General features: G+C 42.0%; 1 protein-coding gene across 2 annotated transcripts in view; it reads right to left on the reverse strand.

Annotated features, from left to right (window-relative positions):
* The window catches only part of ANKS6 (ankyrin repeat and sterile alpha motif domain containing 6), a 464,962-nt gene that overhangs the window by 332,001 nt on the left and 105,815 nt on the right, over nt 1-27,146 (reverse strand). For both annotated transcript variants that reach the window (XM_086965382.1, XM_086965381.1), the window contains exons 4-7: nt 23,936-24,140; nt 22,242-22,348; nt 7,138-7,286; nt 1,954-2,164 (exon numbers count right to left, since the gene is read on the reverse strand). In XM_086965382.1, coding sequence (XP_086821508.1) covers nt 1,954-2,164; nt 7,138-7,286; nt 22,242-22,348; nt 23,936-24,140 — 672 coding nt within the window. The remainder of the gene's footprint in view (nt 1-1,953; nt 2,165-7,137; nt 7,287-22,241; nt 22,349-23,935; nt 24,141-27,146) is intronic.

Consider the following 27,146-nt stretch of genomic DNA (forward strand, 5'->3'; position numbering starts at 1 on the left):
CACAAAGCCTTCTACAAATAGAAGGTTTTTAGATGTGCCTCTGTTGCATGCCTTTGCTTACAAAGGCGAGTAACTGAACAGTGGTCCCTAATTCAATGATGCAAGCAAACTATTAACAAAACCAAAAGGCAATTTACCCTATAAAATAAATACAAAAAAGCACTAAACAACGAAGTGGGTGCCAGTGACAAACTTACTTAGTGCAATCTATAGTGTGATACGCGTGCTAAAAGTGGTCAATGTGCATATCAAGTAACAAAGAACAGAATGGCCTGTCAAATTTACTATGTGGTGGTGTGCATCTGTATGCAAGTCAACAACATTCCGATCCTGTGGAGAATGTAGGATCATCATCAGGGCTCAATCATATATCAGTGAGAGGGGATAAAAACATAGGCTACTAACTTCCTGAAAGATAAATAAGCGACAGAGAATGTATGTAAATAATAGCAGAACAATTAAAATGTGTAAGAAAGAAAATTGGGTTGTGGCTCACTAAAAACAGGGAAGAAATCGAATGAGCATCAAGGAGTGCAAACTGATGAAGTGTGGTGTATGTCACAAGATATGGGCCAGTACACAGCCTGGGGAAGGAGGTTACGGGAGAGGTGAAGGAGACTGCAGAGTAAAGTATCCTTGGAACATTGTGTCTAACATAAACATGAGCACTTACTGGATGATGGTTTAGAAAAGGGAGCTCATGCAGGAGCATCGAAGAGCTGAAATCTGGATCCGGGTGCAATCCTGTATAGGATGATCAATGGGGCCAAACATTGTGAAAATGGAGGGGTGACCCCTGTGACCTAGGAGAAGGCGAATTCGCATACACAGCGGTCCGGGATATAAATAAGTTTAGTCCTGATAATTGGTATAGGAGATCAGAGAGACATGCCACAGTGATCATGATGAGATCACACTTCCAACACGGGCAGACGTGAAGATTTGAGTTTGACCCTTCTTAAGAGGGGGGAAACACGGCCAAAGACTAACTGGGGCCAGGAGTCTAGCACCATAAGGTGGGGCATGTCTAGAGATGCAATGGAAGACACAGAAAAGGGACAAAATAATTGAACCACAATGTCAATCTTGGAGTGGAGTGCCATATGCAGAATACAAAGGGAGGGTGTTGGCACAAAGAAATAGGTAAAGGAGGAAAGAGTGTTACCAGCCTAAGGACAGAACTAGTCACATGTATATAGACAAACAATAACTTAACTGGGCAAACTGGAGTAGAGTGACATATACAAAATGCATTGTAAAGTGCAACAGCACAGACTGTGTGGCAAAGAGAAAGACCAAATACAGGAATATGGCTGACAGAGCATACATAGGGTGATGTATAGACAAAGTTATCAAATGTGCAAATAATGCTGAGTTATAGAAAATTCAACCACAGACAGCTCATTATGTATACAGTTTGAAAAAGAACATTCCAGGCATAATAAGAAACAATGTTAAGACACAGCAAAGTCTCCATAATAATGAAATTCAGTCTTCTTGGCGGTTAAGCTTTATTTTTATTGTGTCCTTTTTTAGATCCACTTAAGTTAATCTTTAATGAAAAGTTGCTCCAGGCTCCCACTCTTATTCAGGTGATAAAATGACCAATAGTAACTGCAACCTATTATCATTTTTGGAATGTTCATACTGAATGAAGTGTTTGTGTTCAACTAACAGCGCAGTGTAGACCTTACATTGGGGACTACGCCTAAGTTAGCAAATGCAAATTTTTATATTTTGAGTAGTCTGTCCAATGATGTGAACCCTTTTAACAGGTGACTTGTTCAAAGGATGAAGGCTAATCTAAGGAGATTCCAGTTATGCTTAAACATATACCCAGTGCCTTTTAAGAAACATTTGCACTTCTAAAGCAACCTATTTTGCAAGTGTCATATAATCTACATAAACTGCTGACACGCAAACACCCAAGACATTAACTGAACTCATATTTACCGCTATCTTTACTTTTTTCAGTCCAAGCAGATATAACCTCTGGATTTCTCGTGCTTGTTATATCATTCTGTGATGCAGCCCTCATTGTGGAATCCAAAGACACATCAGGTTGCTCAGTGAAAGGTACCAGTCGGTTGGTGGAAAGCCCATGGCGCAAGGTTTGGGTCAGCTTGAGCTTGCGGAATCGATTTGACATTCTGTTCCACCACGACTAGGGAGTCAATAAAAACAAATCAGTTTAAGTTCAAATCCGCCACACCAGCTATACACAGACATAAAAAAATTGCATGTGTAAGTAAATTGCTCAGCAAAGCACAAGAACCAAGGTAAACATAATCAAGCATGGTAGTTGGCTAGTTCATAGAGAGGTAAATATGCCATGAAACAGACCACCACATAAATGACAAAGCCCCAAATATTGACGTTTGGCTCTATTGTAGTATAACCATCTACCACAAAGGGACGGAAAACTGTCACAGACAGGACACATGTTTTCTACAAATTAAATAAACTACAAAGCAAAAATGTATATTGGATGTAAACACTCTCGTTTCTAGGTATGAGGTGGAACCTTAAACCCTTAGTATCTATTGCTGGATTGTTAGGACCATCTGCAACTTTTTACTACCAATCACATTTCTGATTTCAAGTGCTCAAGAGGGAGCAAAAACACTTTTAGGTACAGCTTGGGGACCTGATATTTCAACACTCAATCTCTAACTTTAAATCTGCTCAAAAATTGTCCTCCTCAATTAAATCTTCAGTTGCTGGAACAGATGGAAGCAGCAATCACCGCCTACTAATGTTGTCTTGTTGTAGTGTACTAAGTGTTTTCATTCCAGACATACTTCTATGATTTGGGTAAACAGATATGTTTCATGACCAAGGTCGATTTACAAGGTAAAGACCCATTCAGGTAGCAAAGAGATGGCTTAGTGTAGAGTTACAATTCTGAACACTTTCTCCAGAGTAACTTGTTCAAGAACCGAGGCTTCTATCACTGTTAGTAGAATTTTTAGACTTGTTGTTTTTCTGATGTTTTTCTTTATCCAATATTGTCAAGGCTGGGGGAAGCAGGGGTTTGAAAAACTTATGCTGATAACAAAATATGGTACAATAGATTACTGGGTCTGTCGAAATTTCTTCACCAGCATTTTCTCAATCCACACGAGGTTATCCAGGTTTTTCCCCCACAGTGAATGCAAAAAGTTACAAGAAACACACAAGTCTGAGAAATAAACAAAGTATTCATTATTGGTGAGGCAATTTCACATTAGGTCACCAACAGTACATCTCAAGCAAGGTGCTCCATGAGCTTGTGAGATAAAAATGTGTTAGCAATGTGTGAAAGTGTGTGCGACAATATTAATAAAGGTAGATAAAAGTGTTACATATTTTTTTACCATTATTTATTAGTCCCCCATAGTGGCCTCTTCCTCATCTTGATTTACTTCCAAATATAACCTACTCACATCAACCTGTCAGATGCAGATTAGAGAGGATCTATACGACTCAACAAACATTGTGAGCATATGGTCTGTGCGTGAATATTGGTGTGCTTTAAGGGCATCAAGAAATCTGAAGAAATTTGCCAGAGAACCACTCTGAACAATGGATGAGTGCAAACTACTGAAGTTTGCAGAGTATTCATACGCGTATGTCTGCACCTGACAGACTGATGTTAATATGGGGCACCTGAGATTTAATAAAGCTAACTAAAGCTTGGGGTGTCTCCATTCCTTTGCCTGCAGAAGACCCTAATACGTTAATCACACACACTCAAACTGGTCGAGACGTTGACATAATATACATGTGGCCTTCACTGTAGAACTGAATGGGGACATAAGAGAGGTTATTTGCTGGTTTACTCGTCTTCAGATTGGTGTTTAGAAACTTTACAGCTAAGCCTGCTTAACAATTGTAAAAAATAAATCTACTATTTCTGTCCCCTATCTGTTTAATATTGTCACGTACACTTCCACACATCACAAGCATTTTTTCATTTAACTAGCACAAGGAGCACCTTGGTTAAGTTGCTTTGTTGATGACATATATGAAATGGCCTCAACAATACACTTCGCTATTTTCTTCAACTTGTGTGTTTGTTGTAAATGCTGGTAAAGAAATTCCAATAGAACCACTATAGCTCAGGTTCAGAAGGAAGACAGAGTACACCATAGAATACTGCAATAACAAAATATCATCCTGTCCAGGAGCAACATGTCTATTTATAAAGATTTCCAACCCTTCTGGTGCTGGGAAATATCTGACTTTCAACAAGATAGAAGCTCATTGGGAGTGATAGTGCCACTGCCTCATGCTCACTCAAAGAATACCAAATGAAGGTAAAAGCCTTATGAGGCCCTAGTCATTACATGGGCATTTTCTGATCTTGAAAGGAACAGAATCACGGTACCCAGCACATATGGATTTGTTGCTTGAGGTGCTTGACGTTAAGGGTGGAGTACAGGAGACCAACTATATAAATCGCAACCTATTCATAGTGAGTTCCAATCCCTGCCAGTGGTACAAACAGTGCAGCTGTCTCCTTTCAGACTTTCCAATTTACTGGCAATTCTGTACCATGAAGCAAAATTCACTGTATTTATTCCAATTTCCTGCCACTGGACGAGGAAATATTGCCATGCATTTGTTTTACAGAAACACAGTGCCCTGCCAATAAACCCACATGGACCATCTTGCATAAGGAGGCTCCACTGGATCTGGGGGACAACCAGCCTCTTGCCTGAAATAGGCTGGGAATTAGAAGTCACTCTAAGGTAGAACATCATACCATGCCACTATAAAGTGTGCATCAACTTCACCTCTAGCATGGACTTTCAGAGTTGGAGACCCTGTCTGGGCTAGACAGAGCCTTTTTTCCTGGAATTTTCAGTAGCCAACAATTAATATAGCGCTTAAAGGCTCCCAAGACTCAAGCACATGGTTACTTGCAAGGTCTTCAGATTCCCCTATGTCTGGGGCAGCCAGATGTGAGGTTTGCTATGGTGTAATGGTTTAGTCTTTACGAACTGGGCGTCAGGCACTACTCTATAAGTGGTCTCCTCCAAGGCAAATAATGTGACAGAAGGCATAAATGACAAGGCAATTCCTCTGCAGACAACTAGTCTTTCCAATTGGTCTTGTACCAGCAGCAGTAATTGCACCAATGGTTTGGTAAAGATTCCAGTGTTGGCTGTCGAGGGTTTTCCCTTGCTTCTATAGTGTGCGGTGAAAATTGAAAGGTTCTAATTGAAGGCAGGGGAATTTACATGGGGCTTGGTAGTATATGCAATACCCAATAGAGGAAGGAAATGGCTGCATTATGGGTATCTGAGATGCACGCAAGGAAAAGGAGTCTACGTCTGACGCCTTAACATGGGTCTCCTTTAAATTATACCTAGTGCTGTAAACAAGCTGTTCCTTTTCCCAACTACTGATCTAACTGATGTCATAAAAGTAATCAGACTGAAACTCAAGTAACAATTTCTAATGGCAGGGTTGTTTTCTTATACTTGCAAGCATAGTATCTTGCATAAGATATGTTTTTTATTAAGACGTTATTTATGGAGGGAGGAATACTTAACAGGTTGATCTGGAAAAAGCGTCCATGTAAACATAAGTACTTGAATTCACAAGAACTAGTAATCCAAAGTAATATTAAACTGTAGGTGAAAATGTGTCTTAAGCTTTTAAAGACAAGTTAAGATTTGGAATGCAAAAAAATAAAATAATCATACTGTTTATCTTACTGTTCTTACTGTTCGGCAACCTTACTCATATGTTATCAGAAAATTCCATTGAGCCTTTCTTCCCCTATCTAAATATGGAGTTCACTTGGTAAAATCTGTGAGCTGCCAGACTTGTGTAAACTGTGAAAGGAGCTATACATGTGCATGCACCTGCATGGAGAATTTGGCTGTGGTTGGAGACTCGAATGGGAATGGCCTAACAACATAGAGCAAGAAAATTAAGTTTGCGTGTAGCTTTAGCACTCCTGCCTAAGTTTCAAAGATTACTATGGAGCTATGTGCACTACGAACGCATGAGGAATGACCTGTTTCTTTCAGACACCACAAAGATAACATTACAAAGGAATGCCTGAGTGTGTTAGGAGGGAGTTTACCCCATTGTGAGGATGGGGATTTAGGTAAAGTATAGCCTCTTTTAAGAGGAACTACATTAGGTTTAAGTTGTTAACACTTACCCGGATACACTAGACCATTGCAGACACAGAGTAGGCAAATACAAGTTTGGTGGGATATGGTGGACCGAGCTAATCAACCTTGTTAGGAAGGTTTGCCTCAAGCTCGGGGAGTAAATCCTGGAAGGAGCTGTCCCCCAGTATCTAGTTAAATCCGATCAATTGCTTGCCATGATAGATGCCAATTCAAGCAAGGTGTAGTTTGGTGAGGAGTATGAAATCTGGAGCAGCAGACTAAAGTGACAGGCCAGGTCTAGCATCATCTGCAAGAATAATATATATGTATATATATATTGTGGAATCAAGGAATAAATAAAGAAAAAAACTGCCATTGAAAAGGTCCCGATATATCTCCAAATGTGCCCTGAAGCAAGGACTCCTCCACACGGCAAAGTGCTATTAAAAAACCAGCAAGTCAGCTCCAGATGTAAAAGTCTCCTTATGCGTTTCAAAGCAATTAGCTTCTTCTTCAGAGGATAACATCCACTAAACTGCATTCAACAGTACCTTTGTGCATGCAGCAATATATTCGCCTCCCACTGGCTCTCAGGTGAGTATCAGGAATAACAGCATGCTGGTTTCTATATTTGAAAGCGTTTTACCCATATGGGTTTCACTTTCATGTGGTGTTTTTATCTTTCATCAGCCCCGGTGGGCTGATGGGTATGCCCAAAGGCATACGAATACAAGACCAATTTCTCAAGCTGGAAGAATGATTCAAGGGGGAACTTTTTATCCTTTAACATTCAATGCACAAGCCTAACACTGTCCAAAAGTATTTCAAAACAATGTTTAAAATCCACATCTGAAAAGAAATCATGTTCAATCTCTTACACACCAGAAAACATTAGTACATCTCAAAGGTCAATGATTGCACAACAGTTTGTGGGCATGATCATCATCAGTAGAATTATGTTTTTCAGAATGTACAGTTTACACTTTTTTTCCACTACAAGCACTGTACAGGAAAGTCGTCTTACCTTCAAGCCTCCCTTATCATCTTGAGGCAGAGGGATGTTTAAAGATGGCTTACTTCTTGGGCGTGACAAATTTGATTTAGGTTTCTGCTTGCTCTTCTCTTTATCTACTTGCATACAGACTGATGCCAACAACCGCACAAGCTCAGTGTCTGGGAGGAAAAAATAAATACATTAGTCCAATTTCAGCATCGTGAGATCCTCATCTTATTTATTTGATAACATTTGTTCCACCTCCGAGGTATTCCTCTGATAGACTAACAGTGGTTAGAGGTACTGCCTTTCAGTGCTGGTAACTCTAGTCTAGTCAGTCAGCTGTAACTTTCAACAAACTGCTTTTCCATGGAATGCTGCAAGGCGAATCGAACCCTAGGGTTCAGGCATTTGTACAGAGTACTGAAGCAGTGAAACTTATAACCTGTGCAAATGGTGGCATATTGTGTGTAGGGAACTACTGGGGACTATCCCAACTAGACAAGAAATCTATTCCCATGATGGTCTCTTCAGTGATGGCCACTAGATGAGTAGCAGTTCTCTAAGAAAGAGAGCATAGCTCAGGGTTAATTACTGCCAAAGGAACTGCTGTCATTGAGCCTGGCGGAACCAAGGACAGAACAGCTAGAAATATTTAAAGAATTTTAGAAAACTTGGTCCCAGTGCTGCAGATATGTAAAAAAACATTTCACGGTGTAATAACTTAAGCACGGGTAAAGTCAGCACTACGCTTACCCTGACAAGGAAAATAGTGCATTACATCAATACTGACACATTTCCAATGACTTAAGAGTTGCAATGAATGTGCCCTTAGTTTCCTTCCTCAAGGACATAATTTTTTTCGAACTGCTTGGATCTCAACTTGGGACAAGACTCTAGTCACATGAATGTGCAAGAGTACTTCATGCAATTGCTCTGCCAATATTTTGCACTGTAATTTTGCCCATAAGTATATTCCCAGCCACCATTTCTCTGTTTAAATGTGCCTTTTACTATCATTTTTTGGTTCAAGCTATTTCTAAGCCTTGTGATGGCTTTGCTTCCTTTTAACCACTAGTCCATCAATAATTCTCAGCGTCCTCACCCACATGCCTCTCCAGAATCAGACATATCACAGCTGGTTCCGTACCTCCACACACTTGGCCAGCCACAGCCTTGATCTGATTATAGACACTATTAGATAATACTCTCTTATCTTTGAAATGGTCATATTTTCACGCTTTGCCCTTTTTCATCTTTTTTTCACATATTCTCAAAAAACTCTTTTCCCTCAAACTTTTGACAAAAGGTTTGTCGAGATTCTGTCTGTCCTACCCCTCTAGATCATCTTTAATGAACAAGTTACTTACTTTCGGTAACACCTGATCTGTTGTAAACCTTACTTAGACGAAGATTCCTTACCTAAGAATTACCCCAAGACGTCATACTGAATCCGGAAATATTTAAGCACAGTACTCCTGTAAGCATAGGTGGCGTTGTTCGGCTCTGCATGATGCTGTCCACGGCGGAAGTGATGTGCGCGGTGTCTACATAGGCAACCACCCCAGCAAGATGATGCCAGTTTCTTTTCATGACTTTCCATGCCAGGTGCGTGGAGCCACAAAGAACATTGACCACTGATGTGTGGCAACTAGGGCCCTGAAAGGGGAACAGCCCTGTCCCTAGAAATGCATTCGCAGAGCGGGGAGGATGGCTGGGTCGTAAGGAATCTGCGGCTAGATAGAGTATCTACCCGATAAGGTCTTAGTAAAAGTAAGAAACTTGTTAATCTGATAGAGACGCCTAGCCGCAGATTCCTTATCTTGGGATAGATACCCAAGCAATACCTCCCCAGGGGTAGGTTTGCGAAACAATTTTACACCAACAAGTCATGCAGAACTAAACGGGCAAAGGGTCTGTCCCGACTGACCTGACTGGCTAGGCAGTGGTGCTTCGTGAACATGTGCAGAGAAGCCCAGGTTACAGTCTGGCAGATGTCCAGGACCCTGGACTCCGTGTGCTAACGCAGTGGTCACAGTCTTTGTTCTGGTGGAATGAGCACACAAAAACTCTGAGGGTTGCTTCTTGCCCAGTGCATAGAAGATTTTGATACAGAGCGTGGTCCATGCGGAGATGGTCTGTTTCTGCACGACCTTCCCTTTCTTGGCTCCGACATACCACAGAAAGAGTTGTTTGCCCACCCGGAACTCTTTTGAGCAGTGAAGGTAGAACGACAAAGCTCTATTTGGGTCAAGTAGTACGCGAGGGCTTCATTAAATGGGAGAAGAGGTGCTCATGGGGTGACTCCCAGCTAAAGCACCTCCATGAAGACATTAGTCTCGACTGCCACAGAGGGCAGGTTACGGTTGGGGACCTTGTCTGCTCTCTTCACCACCATAGCAAATGAGGTTCCCTCCTTTGTAGCCAGTATCTGGGGAGGTGTCCAGTACACTGGCTTCTGCCAATTCCGCACAGCAATTGTCCTCATTGGGGGTCTAGGCACTAGTATCCTTAATGGACCAGTGTCCCCTCTTAATCTTCACCAAGTCCCAGCCCATAAGAATAGGACTCAGGCTCAGGCCTGTGTCAGAGTCGGGAATGAGAATAGGGTTGGTGGTGTCTAGAGCGTCGACAGCTGGGCTGGTGCCGGGGGAGGTCGAGGTGTCTCCATCGGTCCAGATCCATCTGTATATCCTTGGGGTCGAGGGCGCCCACCAGCGGAAGACCTGCAGGGGCCTCTTCCAAACCCATGGGACCCGAACGCACTCCAGCTGGCGCGGGCCACCCAAATATGAGGTGCAGATTTGGGCGGGGGTCGATCCGACTCCCAGAAACTCAGGGAGGAGCAGAGACGACCCAGGCACATGCTCAACCACAGAGCCAGGCCTCATGGTATCGACTAGGGTTGCATGGTACGACAGTCGATGCAGTTTTTGGCATCGAGGTCGCGCTTAAGACACCAGAGACAGATGGAGTGCGGGCCTGTCACCGATATTTGGCGGTGACAGGTGACGCCTGGCTTGAATCCAGCCTTCCTCGTAGACATCTTTGCCACAACAGGAGACAATGTCTGAACTATCTTTGACAAAAAAAAAAATGTCATACAAAAAGTGACTGGAGTAGCTCTTCTCCAGAGCTGAGCGGACTGGTGCAGAAAGAAAAAAAACTGATGTCAGCGAGCTGGGGTGGTGCCTATACAGGCACCGCGCTCGTCACTTCCAGTTAGGGTGACGCTATCGCCACGCAGAGCTGATCCAAGCCACCTACTGGCACGCAGGAGTATCGTTCATGAAAAATTTCCAGATCCAGCCTAATGCCTGGAGGTTATTCCGAGATAAGGAATCTGCGGCTATAACTCTCTATCAGAATACATTTTCACCAGTAACAGTACACAATACCTCAACCTAAATCAATAGAGACAAGTCCATGTCTCCTTTACCACCTTGCCCCTCCAAATATTGTTCATCTACTCACTAACTCACTCAGCCCAGTATTAGCCAATTTAGTAAATCCTTCATACTCAAATTTCTGTGAGTTTACCTTTTAAGTGCAGCCAACACCTGCACTCTCTCCAATGCATCTGATAACAATTGGTCAGCGTTTGGAGGTGCGGGGTGTTGTAAAGGACCCTCTGGGGGAGTTTTCTTTTTATGCTTTTGAGGTCAGGCTGCTGGGGAAAAGTTTCCCAGGCAGATAGTCTTCTTTTTTTTTTTTTTAAGGGTACTGAACGTAAAATTAGCTGATCCGCTCATTTCATCTAATGTTTGCTCAGGGACATATCTCAAACCCGAGCACCTATGTGCAAGCGGGAAGTATCACTGGAAAGGGGAGAATCTCCTCTTTCCAATAAAAGCTCTTCCTAATGGATTTCTCCTTCTGGATCAAGGCATGAGGGCAATCCCGAGCCGGAATCCATCCTCTAGACACTAGGGATTGGATTGCTGCCGGGAGAGCAGGCCTCATGTGCCCCACAAACCCTGCCCCCATTGGAATTTCTGCCACCACCCTGCGTGGTGGATGAGGGTAGTCAACCCCAATCTCTCCCAAAGCCCACTACACTTTATATAGTTTCAATAGAATATACGAATAAATACCTTGTAAACTGGTAGTGATCGAAATAAATGCAGTGCTGTTCAAACTATACAGTACTTTCAGTAACTCGGTGGTCGATACCGTCAAATAGTTACCCTCGAGATCGGTGTTGAGCACTGGAAGTGTACAGCCGTAATGGAGTTCAGCCAAACGCCAACATGGTTGCCGCCGTAGTCGCCGGCTGCAGGTCACTGGAAGCCAATGGATCTGGAAAACTGAAAACTCAGCAGTTGCTGGTACGGATTCTTGGTAGCAGAACACTGGCAACTCAGTTACTGACACAGTCGCTGGAAGGAGGACTCCGCCACAGAGTTTAGGATGACCGTGGTCCATTGGACGGTCAGAGGCTGTCTTCCCTGAAAGGCTGAAGATCTTTGGGGGCCCAGGACCCTGATACAGCAGGCAGTCAGGTTGTACCTGGAGCAGAGGTACTGGAGGTCATGGGTGCCGGTTACAGAGGTCACCGGCAGCAGTCAGACTAAAGGTGTGATACAGGGCAGGCCGCCATATAGGAGGCGGTCATGCCAACGCTGCTGCTTTATGCTTTTGACGCCACTGGCAGGAGGGTACAGGCTCTCAGGAACAGGGCTTGTTTCCAACGTCGGTCATTGTGCTGAGAGTTGTTCTGAAGGGACATATGTGAGTCGCCGGTCTACCCTGTACCAGCTTTCTCGACCAGGGCTGCACAAAATGGATGCCGCCAGCCACAGACACGGATCTGCCCTCCTGCTGCTGAGCCAAGCTCGCGCAGAGGAAGGCATGACAATAGGCATCCTGTTACAGGGAGGTGTAACCACCTCCGAGACAGGATTCAGTGTATTGGGGCTGGGTGGGTGCAATCTCTGAGTGCCAAAAAGTCTGCACTGGTGTCCCCGTGCATAGTCCAGCTTAAACCAGTTATGGGAACCATTGGTTCCTGCTTTGGCACGAAACTGGACAAAGGACATGGGTGTAGCCACCCCTCTGTCCTGTCCCTCCCCTAGGAGGGTCCACATAATCTTTCCAACCCCTTCCCATTGGTATAAAGTGGGTTACCTGACTACAGGGCTTTAAATTTTACCTGAACAAGATTCTGCTATGAAGAAACCAAGTACTTCGACTGCCTGCACGACACTGGATGACTGAAGAATCTCCCTTGGAGTAACGGAGTTACTCACCTGCAAAAGAAGGCACCTAAATGCATCTACCCGGTTGGCTTCTCCGAAGCTCCTGAGGACTCTGAAGATTTCAGCAACACAGGAAGAGGGTTCCCAAAGGTCCCTGAGGTCGATCTGCCCTTTTAGCGATTCTGAGACCAGTATCCCTCGTTGGGACCGTGCAATCGAACCCCTGTGCAGAGTGTACATTTACAGTTGCATATGCTTAGTGACGATTCCTGAGCCTGTGCTTGGACTCCTTATAGTCTCGACCCTGAGCAGTATTTGCACCAAAGATTTCCGGCCTCCACTCTCTGAGTGCCCTGTGGGCTGGTGCTTTGCGGACTTGTTTGAGGTCTCCTCGCGATCCCTGGTCCGATGGCCTGTGGGTCCTGACGAGTGTCACCTTGTTAAATCTTGGGCTTACCTGGTTACTCCAGACGTGCCCTGACTCCCCATTGCTTGGAGAGTCCCCTGAACCTTGCTGGTCCACACCATAATCGGTTTCCTCTGACCGTGTGGGTTGCAGTTGCCAAGGCTTGTTGGTGCTCCAGCCGGACATCGACCCCTCAGCACTCGACATCCTTCGTAGGGCACTCACCTCCAGATCCTGGTCATACTAGATGTCTCCTGGTCCCCGTGGCTGCGAGGTCAAGCAACCCTTCTTCGCACCTGAAGTACCGCACATCAGTGGGCATTCGACTGCCGAGCCCCTGGTCACCTGAAGTGACCCAGACTCTGTCCCCTCTACTTTCAGGTTCCTCTCACCTTGAATCCAGGCCTGGATTCCACTGGACACTCTTTGCCTTCCTGGCAGCAGTACTTCTTTGCAGCTCTCCACTGAAAACGACGAAGGTTTCCAACACCACTTGCCACCTATGCAACCGGCTCCTCTGGAATAGGTAACACGGATACCTCTGTACTCACTGGTGGGATGGCCTTAGAACCTCCTAAGTTCCAAAGGGTTTGCAGGAAGCCCTCTTAGAAGTGTCCTTAACTTGTAATTTTCAAACCACGACTTTCCCATAGTGTTGTACGGAGCACGCATGTGTTTCCTCACTGCACCCGTCCTCTGTGGCCTCCCTGTGTCACTCCTCTGGGTGGTCCATTGGGGTCCCAGCGATTCTACAAGCTCTAGGCAATGTGTCTAGTCAAGTCGTTGTTGTTATACCATTTTTTAGTATATGGTTTGGTCTCCCCCTGGAGCCTGCTGTGTATAGTGCTATTTACGAATGTTCGATTGATTCAGTATTGTGAGCTTTGTGCCCTACATAGAGACTAGTAGAGAGTGTTATATTAATAAATACATATTTTTATATAAACACTGTGTGTTTCTCCTTTCATTTAGTCATTTAGGAGGTGATATTCTGGTAAAACAAGCTGCTTTATATTCCTTCAAGATTAAGTCTGAACGCTGCTCTCCATAGCTACAACTAGGATAGCTTTCAATAAAGTTTATCTTTGACCTCATACATCATAAGGGTCGTGTGGACTCGTACACGATGCCCACTTTAATTAGTAGACAGCATATACCAAACCACCTTCTCACACTGACCACAAAGCAAGTCTTCCCATTTCAGATGAAGAACAAACACTGACCACATAGCCTGTCACCCTCGTAGATGAGACCATAAATTCCATCCACTCAGGGGTCCTGTCAGACCCTTGACGCCACCACGCATTCAACCAAGGCCTCACCCCCATTAGCGAAGCTATCACTCCTATCCTCAATGTCTCAAACAACTCTACCACCTTCCCTTAAACCTGGATACATGCAGCTGTCAGTGCCCTTGTCAAGAAAACATCTGCAGACTGAGCAAAGCTGTCCAACTACAGACCAATCTTCCTCTTCCATACACAGTCAAGGATTTAAAGCAGCTCACCAACAGATGCTTCACTGACCACCTCGTCAATCACCAGCTCCTAGATACCACAAAGTACGGATTCAGATCCAACCACATTACAGAAAAAGCCCCCATCGCCACAACAGATGACAACTGCATGGTCCTGTACCAAGGGGAAATGGTAGCCCTCTGTTGTGTTTATACTATTATACTTACTATATTGCTTTAAATGTCTTGTGTTCACTGAACTGCATCAGTGATGACACTTGAAATTCCCAGGTGTCATCGGTGATCAGTTGAGGACGTTGATCAGGATCCAGCAGCTGTGCGGAGCGGTTGATGCTGTGCTGGCCTTATTACATTCGTACTTAATAAATCTATCTACATCTTCAATGACTTATTGGATTATATTACTTAACAAATTAGCGACGATCTGGAAACACCTAGTGTGCAATGATTTTTTCGAAAATTTCGGAAAGAAGATTAAGTCCATCGTTCTCACAGATTTACATTTGGGAGCTGTTATCGGCGAACGGCGAACAACCACTGAAAAGATCATTTTTCTTGCGGGAAAATTACAATTGTAAGTACTTTATTTGTAACTTTGAAAAGGCCAGCACACCTGTACCTTCCGTTCATACACGGTACGGTTGGTGGCTTTGCCTCACTTGAATCGGCCCCACGTTCCTGAGCAGTCTCCACGTTCTTGAGACATTTCGGAACTTCTATGCCCTTCTATTCTGCATTCCACTGCCTGATGTTCCTTTGTGACGATTAAGGTCTGACGTCTCACGCAGCAATCAAGTTCAACTTTGAACCACTTACGTCATCACGGCCTACGTGCGGCCATTTTGTATGGTTTACATGTCACAGATATGCGCAATGCATTTCAGGAGCGCATTTATCAGATGATGTTTTCTTACGTTGATTTTACTTCGTTCATCGTTAAAAGCAGTTTGGGCATACATTGAAGGTACAGTTATTTGTTACTCCATTCTTCACGGTGACAAGCAGACCGCACATTTAGCTTGTCCGTTCATCAAATTTACGGTGACAAGCAGACCTTTTAATTTGAGTTAGCGTTATATCGTTAGTCATCCACGGTGACTAGCACACCTTGAACCATTTCTAATAAGCTGATTACTCACGGTGATTAGCACACCATTTAAAGACTTTCATCACTTAACCATTAATATTAAGCTGATTACTCACGGTGATTAGCACACCATTTAAAGACTTTTACCATTTGAGAAGTTTTAATTTCTACTTACTTTGACGAGTACTTTAACGGCAGTATTGATTATTTATAAGCTTTTTTTTTTTTTACAGTAACATCTTCATTTTAGAAGCAATGTTTGGAATAATATACATACATTGTTTTATATATTATGTTATAATTTTTATTTTTTAACAACTTCTTATTCCTAATATTGCATTGTGTGCTCTAAGGGTGATCCTCCAATTAAATGGCTTGAATGGAGGGAATATTTTTAAAATTATTTTGATGCCTTAGAAGATGGTGAGGATGATTTAACTCAAGTAAGGAAAAAGAAGATTTTACTTCATTCTCTTGGTCCACAAGGTTTGAAAGTTTATAACTCTATAAATAAGAAGACTCATCCTTCTGATCATACCAATGTTTTTCTACATGCATTTGAAGATCTTGATACTTACTACTCAACATCAGTTTGTATCGCTGTTGATCGTCATAAGTTTTTTGGACGTAAACAGGAAAAACAAGAATCAGTAGAAGACTTTATATCAGACTTAAAGAAGATAGCTTTGTCATTCAGGTTTGGTATACTAGAAGAGGAACTTATTCGAGATCAGATTATAATTAAGGCTCCCGGTTTTCCGTTTAAACTTATTTTTGCATATAAATACAGACGGAAAAATATTTTTTTTTCGTCAATTTATAAATAGAAACGGAAAAATGCCAATAAACCTTTGCTGCTGTGTGCCAGGAGAAGACGAGCCTGTCCCAGTGCAGGACGGGGAGAGGGCTTATCAAATTTCAGCTGAGCCCATAACAAAGGTGGACATTAAGTGGCCATCAGGCCCCCTTTTGTTTAAGTATCCTGGCTGGAAGCTATTGGGGGTGGGGACCGGTGAGGAGGAAGACGCAGCCCTAGAAGCAATTGAGGGAAAACAAATGCGCACAGCTCGTCACTTCAAAGGCACTTAAGAGAGGCCTGAATTTGACTTAGTTCAGTCACTGGAGCAAAGAGATATAAACACACTGTATGAATGTTAGATGTGTTGGTTTATCCCAGAATTTAAACTAATAACAATTTAAATTCTGCTATTGGATTTATTTCTTTTACAGCGCTATAGCCCTATTCATCATAATGCAAGGTCTCAGAGCTCTTGACAATTAATCATATGTGTGTAAATAAAATGTATATGATGTGTTGCATAAGACAGGGTGGGTTACATTAGGAGGACTGCAATTACTAAGGGATATTTGTTAAAAGCAGTAACCCATTTACTATCTACATAAAACTATCTAAACCTATAAGAGCCAAGGCCACATTGCCTAGTAAAATAAATGTGGAAAAATACTAGCTGCATCTTGTTTTTACTTGCGGCAAAATAAAATGTGGATAAATACAGAAAAAATGATGAAAACATAAATATGGATAAATACAGACGGTAATGTTAAAAAAAAACATAAAACAGGGAGCCCTAATTATAATGTATGTGAATAATGAGCATGTCCAAGAACGTCTTTGGATACATGTTGAAGCTTCGTTATCTGATGTTGTTGCTTTAGTTAAGAAAGCAGAAATCACTAACAAATGTGCTAAAGCAATTTCTGTGTCTTCAAAAGAAGTTGATAAGGCTACTGTAAGCAAAGTTAGTTATAGAAATAAGGCTAAGTCAGTGAATTTGCCAACATCTTCTAAAGAGGTTACCAGTGAGAAATTAAAATGTTATAGGTGTGGTAGAAAAGTAATTTGGCCAATTTTAAAAATTGTCCTGCGAGAAAACAGAGTGGTCTTATTTGCCATTTTACTAAGTTATGTAGGAAAAATATCAATAGGAGGAAGAAAGGCATTTTTTTAAGAGATAATTATAATGTCTCTTCTTCCTTATCATCAGAAGAGGATAATTCTGGTAAAAAGAGTTGATTGTGTTTTGGGAATCTCTGACTCAGTTAATTCTCTAAATGTTGAATGTAAATCTAAGCCTGTGTGTGAAATATCCATGGGTGGTGTTACAATGTTGATTGTAGCGGACTCTGGTTCTCCGTACACAATAATTGACAAGGCACATTGGGAAAAGGATTTTGTACGTGTTTTGGGTTCTTCCTTAAGTCCTCCTGATATATCTCCTGACAGTCTTACTGGGGAGAAAATAGATTTGGTAGGTTTTAGGGAACTTACTTTTGAATTTAAAGGCAGATCTGCAATTGGAAAACTTTATGTAGCTTTAGAAGGTCCACCTGTTTTAGGGTGGATTGACCAAAGGAGTTTTAACATAATTCTTAATCCCAATGGGGTTGAACAGGTAATGATTCTGGATTCCAATGGGGATTATCATTTTATATTACAAAAAGAATTCCCAGAGTGTTTTCCAAAGAAGTGGGTCAACTTAATGGCTTTATTCATAAAATTATACTTAAAGATAATGCCAAACCTGTAGTTCACAAGTCACGGTATATTCCTTGGGCTGTTAAAGAAGAAGTCACAAAAGAACTCAAACACCTCTTGGATGATGGCATCATCGAAGAGGTGGAAGCCTCCAATTGGGTTGTGCCTTTGGTCGTAGCCCGTAAGGCCAATGGCAAAGTCCATCTCTGTATTGATTTGAGGTCTCTCAATGACAATATAGTCGTTGAGAGATTTCCCTTACCTAAGATCAATGAATTAATCTCGCTGACAAAAGGTATGAAGTGGTTTTCTGTAATTGACTTGACGTCAGGGTATCATCAAATTGTGCTGCACGAAGATAGTAAAAGCCTGACCACTTTTATGACCCCTCAAGGATGTTATCGCTTCTTACGCATGCCGTTCAGCCTTGCGTCTGCGGCTGCAGTGTTTCAAAAGCTTATGTTCAAGTTATTCAATGATTTACAAGGGGTACTATTTTTTCAAGACGATATTCTCATCATGGGTGAAGATAAAAGTATACATGATGAAAAAATTCGTTCAGTGCTTAAAACTTTGAAAGAAAAAGGTCTTACTGCAGAATTACCTAAGCGCAGATTTGGAGTTGACTCTTTAGATTATTTGGGCCAGGAAATCTCAGCTAAGGGTATAAAACCTAAAATGAATTTAGTGAATGCCATAAGAAATGCTCCTTCACCCAAAATAAAGATGAGTTAAGGTAATTTCTTGGCCTGATAGAATGTTATAGTAAGTTTGTTAAATGTTTTTCAGAAAAAACGTTTAACATGCGTCAACTATTTAAGAATAAGTCTACTTTTAAGTGGTCTGAGGTTTTAGAGGAGGATTTCAAGAAATTGAAAAATGAATTATGTGATGCCAAAGAGTTGGTAGGTTTTGATCCTTGTTTACCTGGCATTGTTACAACTGATGCCAGTCAAAAGGGTTTAGGCGCTGTATTATCACAGAGAGAATTGAATGGAAAAGAAATGGCTGTTGCTTACGCATCCAGAGCTCTTTCTCCTGCAGAAGAAAGATATTCGGTAATAGAGAGGGAAACATTAGCTGTTGTGTGGGGACTTGAACATTTTAGGAGTTTTATATGGGGTTTGCAAGTTGAAGTCAGGTGTGATCAAAAACCCCTAGTTAAGGTACTTTCTCTGGATGGATTGTTAAATGCTTCTCCGAGAATAGCCAGGATGTCGATTTGTTTAATGGATTACAGGTACTCTTCATCTTATATTCCAGGTGTGAAGAATCAAGTAGCAGATTGTTTAAGTAGGTTACCTTTACCTTTGAAATCTTCTACTGAAAATTTGGATGATTTCCAAGTGGCTGGAATTGATCTTACAAATGAAAATGTTTGAGTCCACAAAAATGGGAAGCATTCATGATTAAAGATGTACTTCTTAACATGGTCAAGGATTGTATTGTAAATATTTGTCCTTTAAAAAAATTGTTAAGTGAAGATTTGAAAAGATTTTGGGAAGTTTGTGAGGAATTGTCACTCAAAGATTGTAACATTTTACGGCGTGAAAAAATCATTCCACCTAGAGAATTGAGAGAGAAAGTCATTCAGTTGTGTCATGAGGGACATCTTGGTATAGTAAAAACAAAAAAACGCTTGAGAGAATTATATTGGTGGCCAGGAGTGGACACTGAAGTGGAAAGGTTAGTTAGATCTTGTCCTATTTGTCTCAATTCTGACAAAGCTCAAAAAATTTCTATTCCTCCTTTATGTCCTATTTCGTATCCAGTAATGCCATGGGAAACCGGTTTAGACATCATGGGCCCTATTAATAGGAATGACTGCAATATGTAGATTTTAGTAGCGGTACATTATTTCTCAAAATGGCCTGAGATAAAGGTAGTAGAAAGGGCAGATTCGGATAACGTTCTAGAATTTATGGATGATTTATTTCAAAGAGAAGGTTTACCTAAGATTATTATAACTGATAATGGGGAACAATTCAAATGTCACAAAGTGGAAGAGTTTTTGAAAAGAAATGGTGTAACTCATAAAATAACCTCATAAAGGATTCTATACAATTAGCAAATTTAAGGGGTCAGGATTGGATCATTGGCATCAAGAAAATGATTTGGATGTATCGTATTACTCCTACTGTCACAGAGTACAGTCCTTTTACTACCATGAAGGGGTGTGTTCCATTTACAAAGGACAACCAATGTTGGATGAAGCATTCTAAACTTTTGGAGTGGTCTCCAGAACAGGTTAAGAATAACATAACATTACATCAAAATAAATATAAGGAATTTTATGATTTCAAACATAATACTAAAGAAGTGACTTTTGAAATTGGAGATTTAGTACGAGTTAAGTTACCATTCGAAGTAAGGAAAGGACAGAATACATTTTTGTCACCTTTAAAAGTCATTGACACTTTCAAGAATTCAGTTAAACTGTCAGATGGTAGAGTTTGGCATTTAAGTAGGATTGTAAAATGTAATGGTAATGTACATAAATGGTCTGAGAGTCAAAGTATTTCCAAAGATTCTCGGAATTTTCATTGGTTGGATGAGGAATCATCTGTTAATCTGTCTCCAAGAAATGGTTCTTATCTTGAGGATTATGTAACAAAAAGTTCATTCCTTTTTGTTCGCTCTTGAGGGAGGAATGGTGGTGTTCTAATCCTTAGGATGTAAGGTGTCATTCTTTAAGATTTTTGTAGAACATGTATTCTTTTTAGTTTTTATATATTGTATTTCATCATAATTATTTTGTTATTTATTATATTTTCTTACCTTGCATGTGTTATATTGTTTTCAATGTTAAAGGGAGAAGATGTGTTGTGTTTATACTAGTATACTTACTATATTCCTTTAAATGTGTTGTGTTCACTGAACTGCATCACTGATGACACTTGGAATCCCCAGGTGTCATCGGTGATCAGCTGAGAACGTTGATCAAGATCCAGCAGCTGTGCAGAGCGGTTGATGCTGTGCTGGCCTTATTACATTTGTACTTAATAAATCTATCTACATCTTCAATGACTTATTGGATTATATTACTTAACACCCTCATCCTACAAGACCTCTATGCGGCCTTCAACACCCTCCTTATCAGACGCCTTCACGAGATTAGCAATCAAAGAACTGCACTCCGCTGGATTTGCTCCTTTCTGACAGAAAGAACACAGTCATCATAGCACCATACACCATGGAAGCACGGAAACACATATGCGGAGTATCCCAAGGTTCATCCCTCTGCCCTACCCTGTTCAATACATACATGACTTTGCTAGCCAACGTCATCCAAGCCAGCAACATCAGCATCCTCCTAGGCTGACAATACACAACTTCTACTGTTCCTCTTGGACAAAATCCCCAGCACAAGAAAACAGGTTCAGCACTTGCATGATGGAAGTAGCTACTTGGATGAAATCCAACTGTCTCAAACTCAACAACAACACAACAGAAGTAGTGATCAATGGAAAAAAAACTCCTTGTGGGACTCTACGTGGAGGCTGGCTAACCTCTGACCTACATCCGGTCCCAATACCCATGCCAGGAACCTCAGGATCATTATTCACAACAAACTAGACATGATTGCACAAGTCAACGCAACCCTGAGGATGCTGAAGAAAACCTTCAAATGGTGCCTGTGCAACACCAGACAAACTGTAACCCATGGGAATCACCAAACATTTCACCAGAAGACTACAAACCAACCATGATGCCGCAGCCAGACTCAACCGCAACCTTTGTCGCAAGACACAGATTTCACAATACCTTATGGAACTATACTTGCTCCCAACACAAAAACGTGCCCAATTCATACTCCCCACCCACACATTCAAATCACAAAAAGAAAACACGCCCTGCCTACCTGAACAGTTGCATCACTTTCCATCAACCACCCAGACAGCTCTACTGGAAGGCTAGTCACACATATTCCACACATGAGCAGAAACAGAGTCGTGGTCAAGCCTTCTCTCACATTGCTCCTAAAGTTTGGAATGACCTCCCACTTCACATCAGAGTCTCCTACTCATTTCAAGAGTTCCGGAAGAACCGGAAGACCTGGTTCTTTGATTTACTCCCTCCCCACCCTAAGAGGTGAGACTCTCTCAAGTCCTCAAGAGTGATTGAGAACTCTATAAATACACATAAGATAACATAACTCAGAAATAAACTTCTAGATGTTAGTAATATCAAATGCTTATGATTTAATGTATCCTATTTCTACATCCCCCCTCTTCTTTAAATCATACCATATTGTGATACAAAAGTTTTACAAAAAAGAATAACAATTAACCTATTATCAACTAAGGGTTGAAGAACAGCAAGAGGAGATAACTGGATAAACTAAAAAAAGGCAAGGCGGTTATCACAGGAAAACTTAGCCATAATTCAACCCGACCCAATAATTCAACCAATTAAATTAACATCCAAGGTTTTTATGTTTTACCATAAGAACCATACGGAAGACTTACCTGGATCATTAAGCAACATTACCAGATCAAAGGCAGTGTATCCATTTTTTGCACGCAGGTTGACGTCAGCACCTTGATTTAACAGATATAGAACAACTTCTTTATTGCTTTAAGAAAAGAAATAGAAAAATACCAGTTAAACAATTTTCTTCTACTTTGAAGTTTCAAATAACTGTAAGTGAACGTTCAACAGTAATAACAAAGTAAATAAGGCTACTCTTTAAATGTCTCACATATGCCATTGCGTGGATGAATAGCCATGCTTCAGACTGGAAATAATTTACAAATAATCTGTAATTCATAAAACTATCTATTTTAAATGATGGGTTCTAATGAATAAACTAAACTGAACTAGTAATAGTAGCTGCTTCTGCATGGTACAAAGCAATATTTTAAGGGCTGTTCACACCAGAATGCCCTTTGAAGAATTTGTTTTAAGATACATGATTAACATTTAATAATCAAGCGCATTGCCTCTTTATAAAGGGTAACATTTCACACATCTTAATCCTTGCATCTGCAGACACATGAACATGTCTGTTTTACAAGAAAACAAGTGATTCAATTGAACCTTGAATGTACACATTTCCATAATCCAAATAGAAGCATAGACTGTTCTGAATAAGAGATTAAGCTTCGAAAACAGGGACAAGAGCAAGCCTTCCTTAGTGAGAGTGAACTTGAATATGTTGGAGATCGGGATATTTCTTAATAGACTTTCCCAGGTCAGTTCGTAATGCTCTGACAAACTTGAACCTTCGCTACCTAGTCTCCTTCAAAACTGCAGCGGCGAAGCAGATACATTCAGAAAGTCCTAGCTAACAGCTCAATCAATATGTAACAGATCTTACATTTGCACAGGAATTTGCAAAGCCAGATGTTAATCAAGAAAATACCATCTGTCGTCATCCTCTTATAACTGTGTGGATGCACTAAACAGCTTGGAAAACACAATACAATAATTGTGCCTTCTGCCACTCTTTTCTAGAATTTGCATATTTCTAACCACCTGGATGTTTCAAAGACTGCATATCGGTAACAGAATTGTTCATTGTATCACAAAACAAACCTGAGATTAATAAACATTTTGTACTGTCAGCAAACATATTTTAGACATGTTAAGAAGTAGAATGCCAGAGAGTGAGCACCCTTGATTTGTGATATTACCTGGATAAGGCAAATGTTTGAGAATAAAGTTTAATTTTTGACCCCAGTAAAGTACATTGTCCTTTTGGCGAGGAACAAACACTTTAGTAAATTTCACACAAGGATTTGCACATGACCTTGTTTGTTTGTACAATATCTTAAACCAACTAATTTCAAACTATAATATGTTCTCTTTCTCAGTGAGATCTATAATGCAAATATCACATTAATGTGGTGTAATTTATACTTTTCTAGCTATTATAAGCATGCTTCCCTTTTTCATTGCTCTAACAGCTTTAAATTGGCATTCTTAGTTTAGCATTATACCCTTTTCTAATCAACAATGCTGAGTACATAACATCCGGTCTTCAACAATATAGTACATGTAATTTTGTGAACTATACTGTTCTATTCAATTCAGTACAGAAATAGAAACAATCGACGTGTCTTACACAGTGGATTCTGTACTTGAGAGAATCCTTGTTCATATTACAGGTAAGAAAACATACACTAATATGCACATCCAGTTACCAGAGTTAGGTATTCACCCATGATAAGTGGCTTGCATGAGCGCTGTCCATGCGTGGACATTATCTTGCTTGTTGATATCTGCATTTCTCTCGATAAGCAGCTCCACCAAGTCCAACTTCCCAGTCACTGCAGCAATCATCAAAGGTGAAGCCCCTTCCCCATTAACGATATTGACTTGATTTGGATCTTCATCCACAATCTCTTTTACAAGCTGAATGTTTCCTGTAAAGATTGACAATACATCAGTGAACATAAGGAAATATAGCAAAAGTACAGTACACACACATCTGCTGAAACCCAAATAATTATCACACTGGCACCTTTCAGATCTCTTTAGGTTATAACGCTTCAAAAGTGGCATGTTTTAAAAATGTTAAGGTTTCAACTAGAATATACAAATAGCCAACAGTACACCTCACAAAAGTAGGATATAGAGTCCAGAGAGAGAGCACTGCACAAGAGAACAGCACCAAGACGGTACCACTAATTACAAACAATTATAAGAATGCAAGCAAACTGGAACTAACATATTTGTCAGACTGCAGGGAGATAGGAGACTGAGAGACCTAGAAGACAGGGCAACAGTAGTCAATATTACATCAAAGCATAAAAATCACAGTATTCCAAATACCTACGGCAGTGTAGTTAAAGATATTAATAATGGTACACATCCTGTACTGACTAGCTTGCAACAAGGGAAGAGATTGAAAGGCAACTACCAAAATAGCAGACCAAATCGTTGAAAATGTTTTAGACTTGCACGTTCACTGCTCTGACCTTTGCTCACTACTATAAAAACCTGATCAGAGAGGGCCAGAGCTGAAATGCTGGCAGATATGCCGGTCTCCAAACTGACTGATGAGGACCAGGCCTAATAAATCAACCACTAGCCATGGAGGAACTGTCAGAGGGCCTAGAGGCTATGAACAGTAGCAATACGCAAGGGCCAATAGTCTCCTCACGGCGCTTGTAAGACCGGACTCCCTTTGGTGTGATCTTACCCCAAAGGTTTTGCATTCTCCCCTGCTGTTTGCTGAAATTCGATTTTCCTAGCTTTAGGACTATTTGCACTTTACCACTCCTAACCAGTGCTGGTGTGCTTGTGCTCTCTTCTCTCCTTTAAAAAGCATTTGCAATGCAACAGGTCTCGCATTATGAAAGTTTGAGGTATTGGTATTGTAAATGACAATTTTTTTATGTATGTGTTGGTTTTGAAAATAGCGAAATTAATAGCTTTGTCATTTACAATGCCAATAGTTTTAACTTTCGCAAACGTGACACCTATAGCATTTGTAATGCAATATGTGTTGTATTTACATGACTTAGATGTATTAATATTACAAATAACAATGGCTTTTATTTTTTTAATAATTAATACTTTTAAAAAAAGTATTGTAATTTATAATGGCAATAGCTTAAACTTTTGTAAATAACTTTTGGGAAGATTATGTTCAGTGTATTTTATTGTGATGAAAATCCAAGAACAGAAGTGAAATATTAACATCTTTTTGTGACATTTGTAATAAATCGTGAAACATTGAGAGAACATATTAGAACCAGTTGTTGTTGAATGGTTGCACAGAGTGATGCTGTGGCCTTCAGTGGTGCTGAGTGATGCTGTGGCCTTCAGTGGTGCTGAGTGATGCTGTGGCATTCAGTGGTGCTGTAGCGTTGAGTCGTGCTGAGTGATGCTGTGGCGTTGAGGGATGCTGTGGCATTGAGGGATGCTGTGACGTTGAGGGATGCTGTGACGTTGAGGGATGCTGTGACGTTGAGGGATGCTGTGACGTTGAGGGATGCTGTGACGTTGAGGGATGCTGTGACGTTGAGGGATGCTGTGACGTTGAGGGATGCTGTGACGTTGAGGGATGCTGTGGCCTTGAGGGATGCTGTGGCCTTGAGGGATGCTGTGGCCTTGAGGGATGCTGTGGCCTTGAGGGATGCTGTGGCCTTGAGGGATGCTGTGGCCTTGAGGGATGCTGTGGCCTTGAGGGATGCTGTGGCGTTGAGGGATGCTGTGGCGTTGAGGGATGCTGTGGCGTTGAGGGATGCTGTGGCATTGAGGGATGCTGTGGCGTTGAGGGATGCTGTTGCGTTGAGGGATGCGGTGGCCTTGAGGGATGCTGTGGCCTTGAGGGATGCTGTGGCCTTGAGGGATGCTGTGGCCTTGAGGGATGCTGTGGCATTGAGGGATGCTGTGGCATTGAGGGATGCTGTGGCATTGAGGGATGCTGTGGCATTGAGTGATGCTGTGGCATTGAGGGATGCTGTGGCGTTGAGGGATGCTGTGCGCTGAGTGGTGCTGTGGCATTGAGTGGTGCTGTGGCATTGAGTGGTGCTGTAGCGTTGTGAGGTGCTGTGGCGTTGTGGGGTGCTGTGGCATTCAGTGGTGCTCAGTGATTCTGTGGCGCCGAGTGGTGCTGTGGTGCTGTGGTGTTGAGTGGTGCTGTGGTGTTGAGTGGTGTTGAGTGGTGCTGTGTTGTTGAGTGGTGCTGTGGTGAGTGGTGCTGTCGCATTGAGTGGTTCTGTGGCGTTGAGTGGTGCTGTGGCGTTGAGTGGTGCTGTGGCGTTGAGTGGTGCTGTGGCGTTGAGTGGTGCTGTGGCGTTGAGTGGTGCTGTGGCGTTGAGTGGTGCTGTGGTGTTGAGTGGTGCTGTGGCGTTGAGTGGTGCTATGACGTTGAGTGGTGCTGTGGTGTTGAGTGGTGCTGTCGCATTGAGTGGTGCTATGACGTTGAGTGGTGCTGTGGTGTTGAGTGGTGCTGTGTTGTTGAGTGGTGCTGTGGTGAGTGGTGCTGTCGCATTGAGTGGTGCTGTGGCGTTGAGTGGTGCTGTGGCGTTGAGTGGTGCTGTGGCGTTGAGTGGTGCTGTGGTGTTGAGTGGTGCTGTGGCGTTGAGTGGTGCTGAGCGATGCTGTGCCGTTGAGTGATTCTGTGGCGCTGAGTGGTGCTGTTGCGTTTTGGGGCGCTGTGGCATTGAGTGGTGCTGAGGGATGCTGTGGCGTTGAGGGATGCTGTGGCGTTGAGGGATGCTGTGGCGTTGAGGGATGCTGTGGCGTTGAGGGATGCTGTTGCGTTGAGGGATGCGGTGGCCTTGAGGGATGCTGTGGCCTTGAGGGATGCTGTGGCCTTGAGGGATGCTGTGGCCTTGAGGGATGCTGTGGCATTGAGGGATGCTGTGGCATTGAGGGATGCTGTGGCATTGAGGGATGCTGTGGCATTGAGTGATGCT

This window comes from Lissotriton vulgaris, chromosome 4_1 (assembly GCF_964263255.1).
Source record: "Lissotriton vulgaris chromosome 4_1, aLisVul1.2, whole genome shotgun sequence".
NCBI lineage: Eukaryota > Metazoa > Chordata > Amphibia > Caudata > Salamandridae > Lissotriton > Lissotriton vulgaris.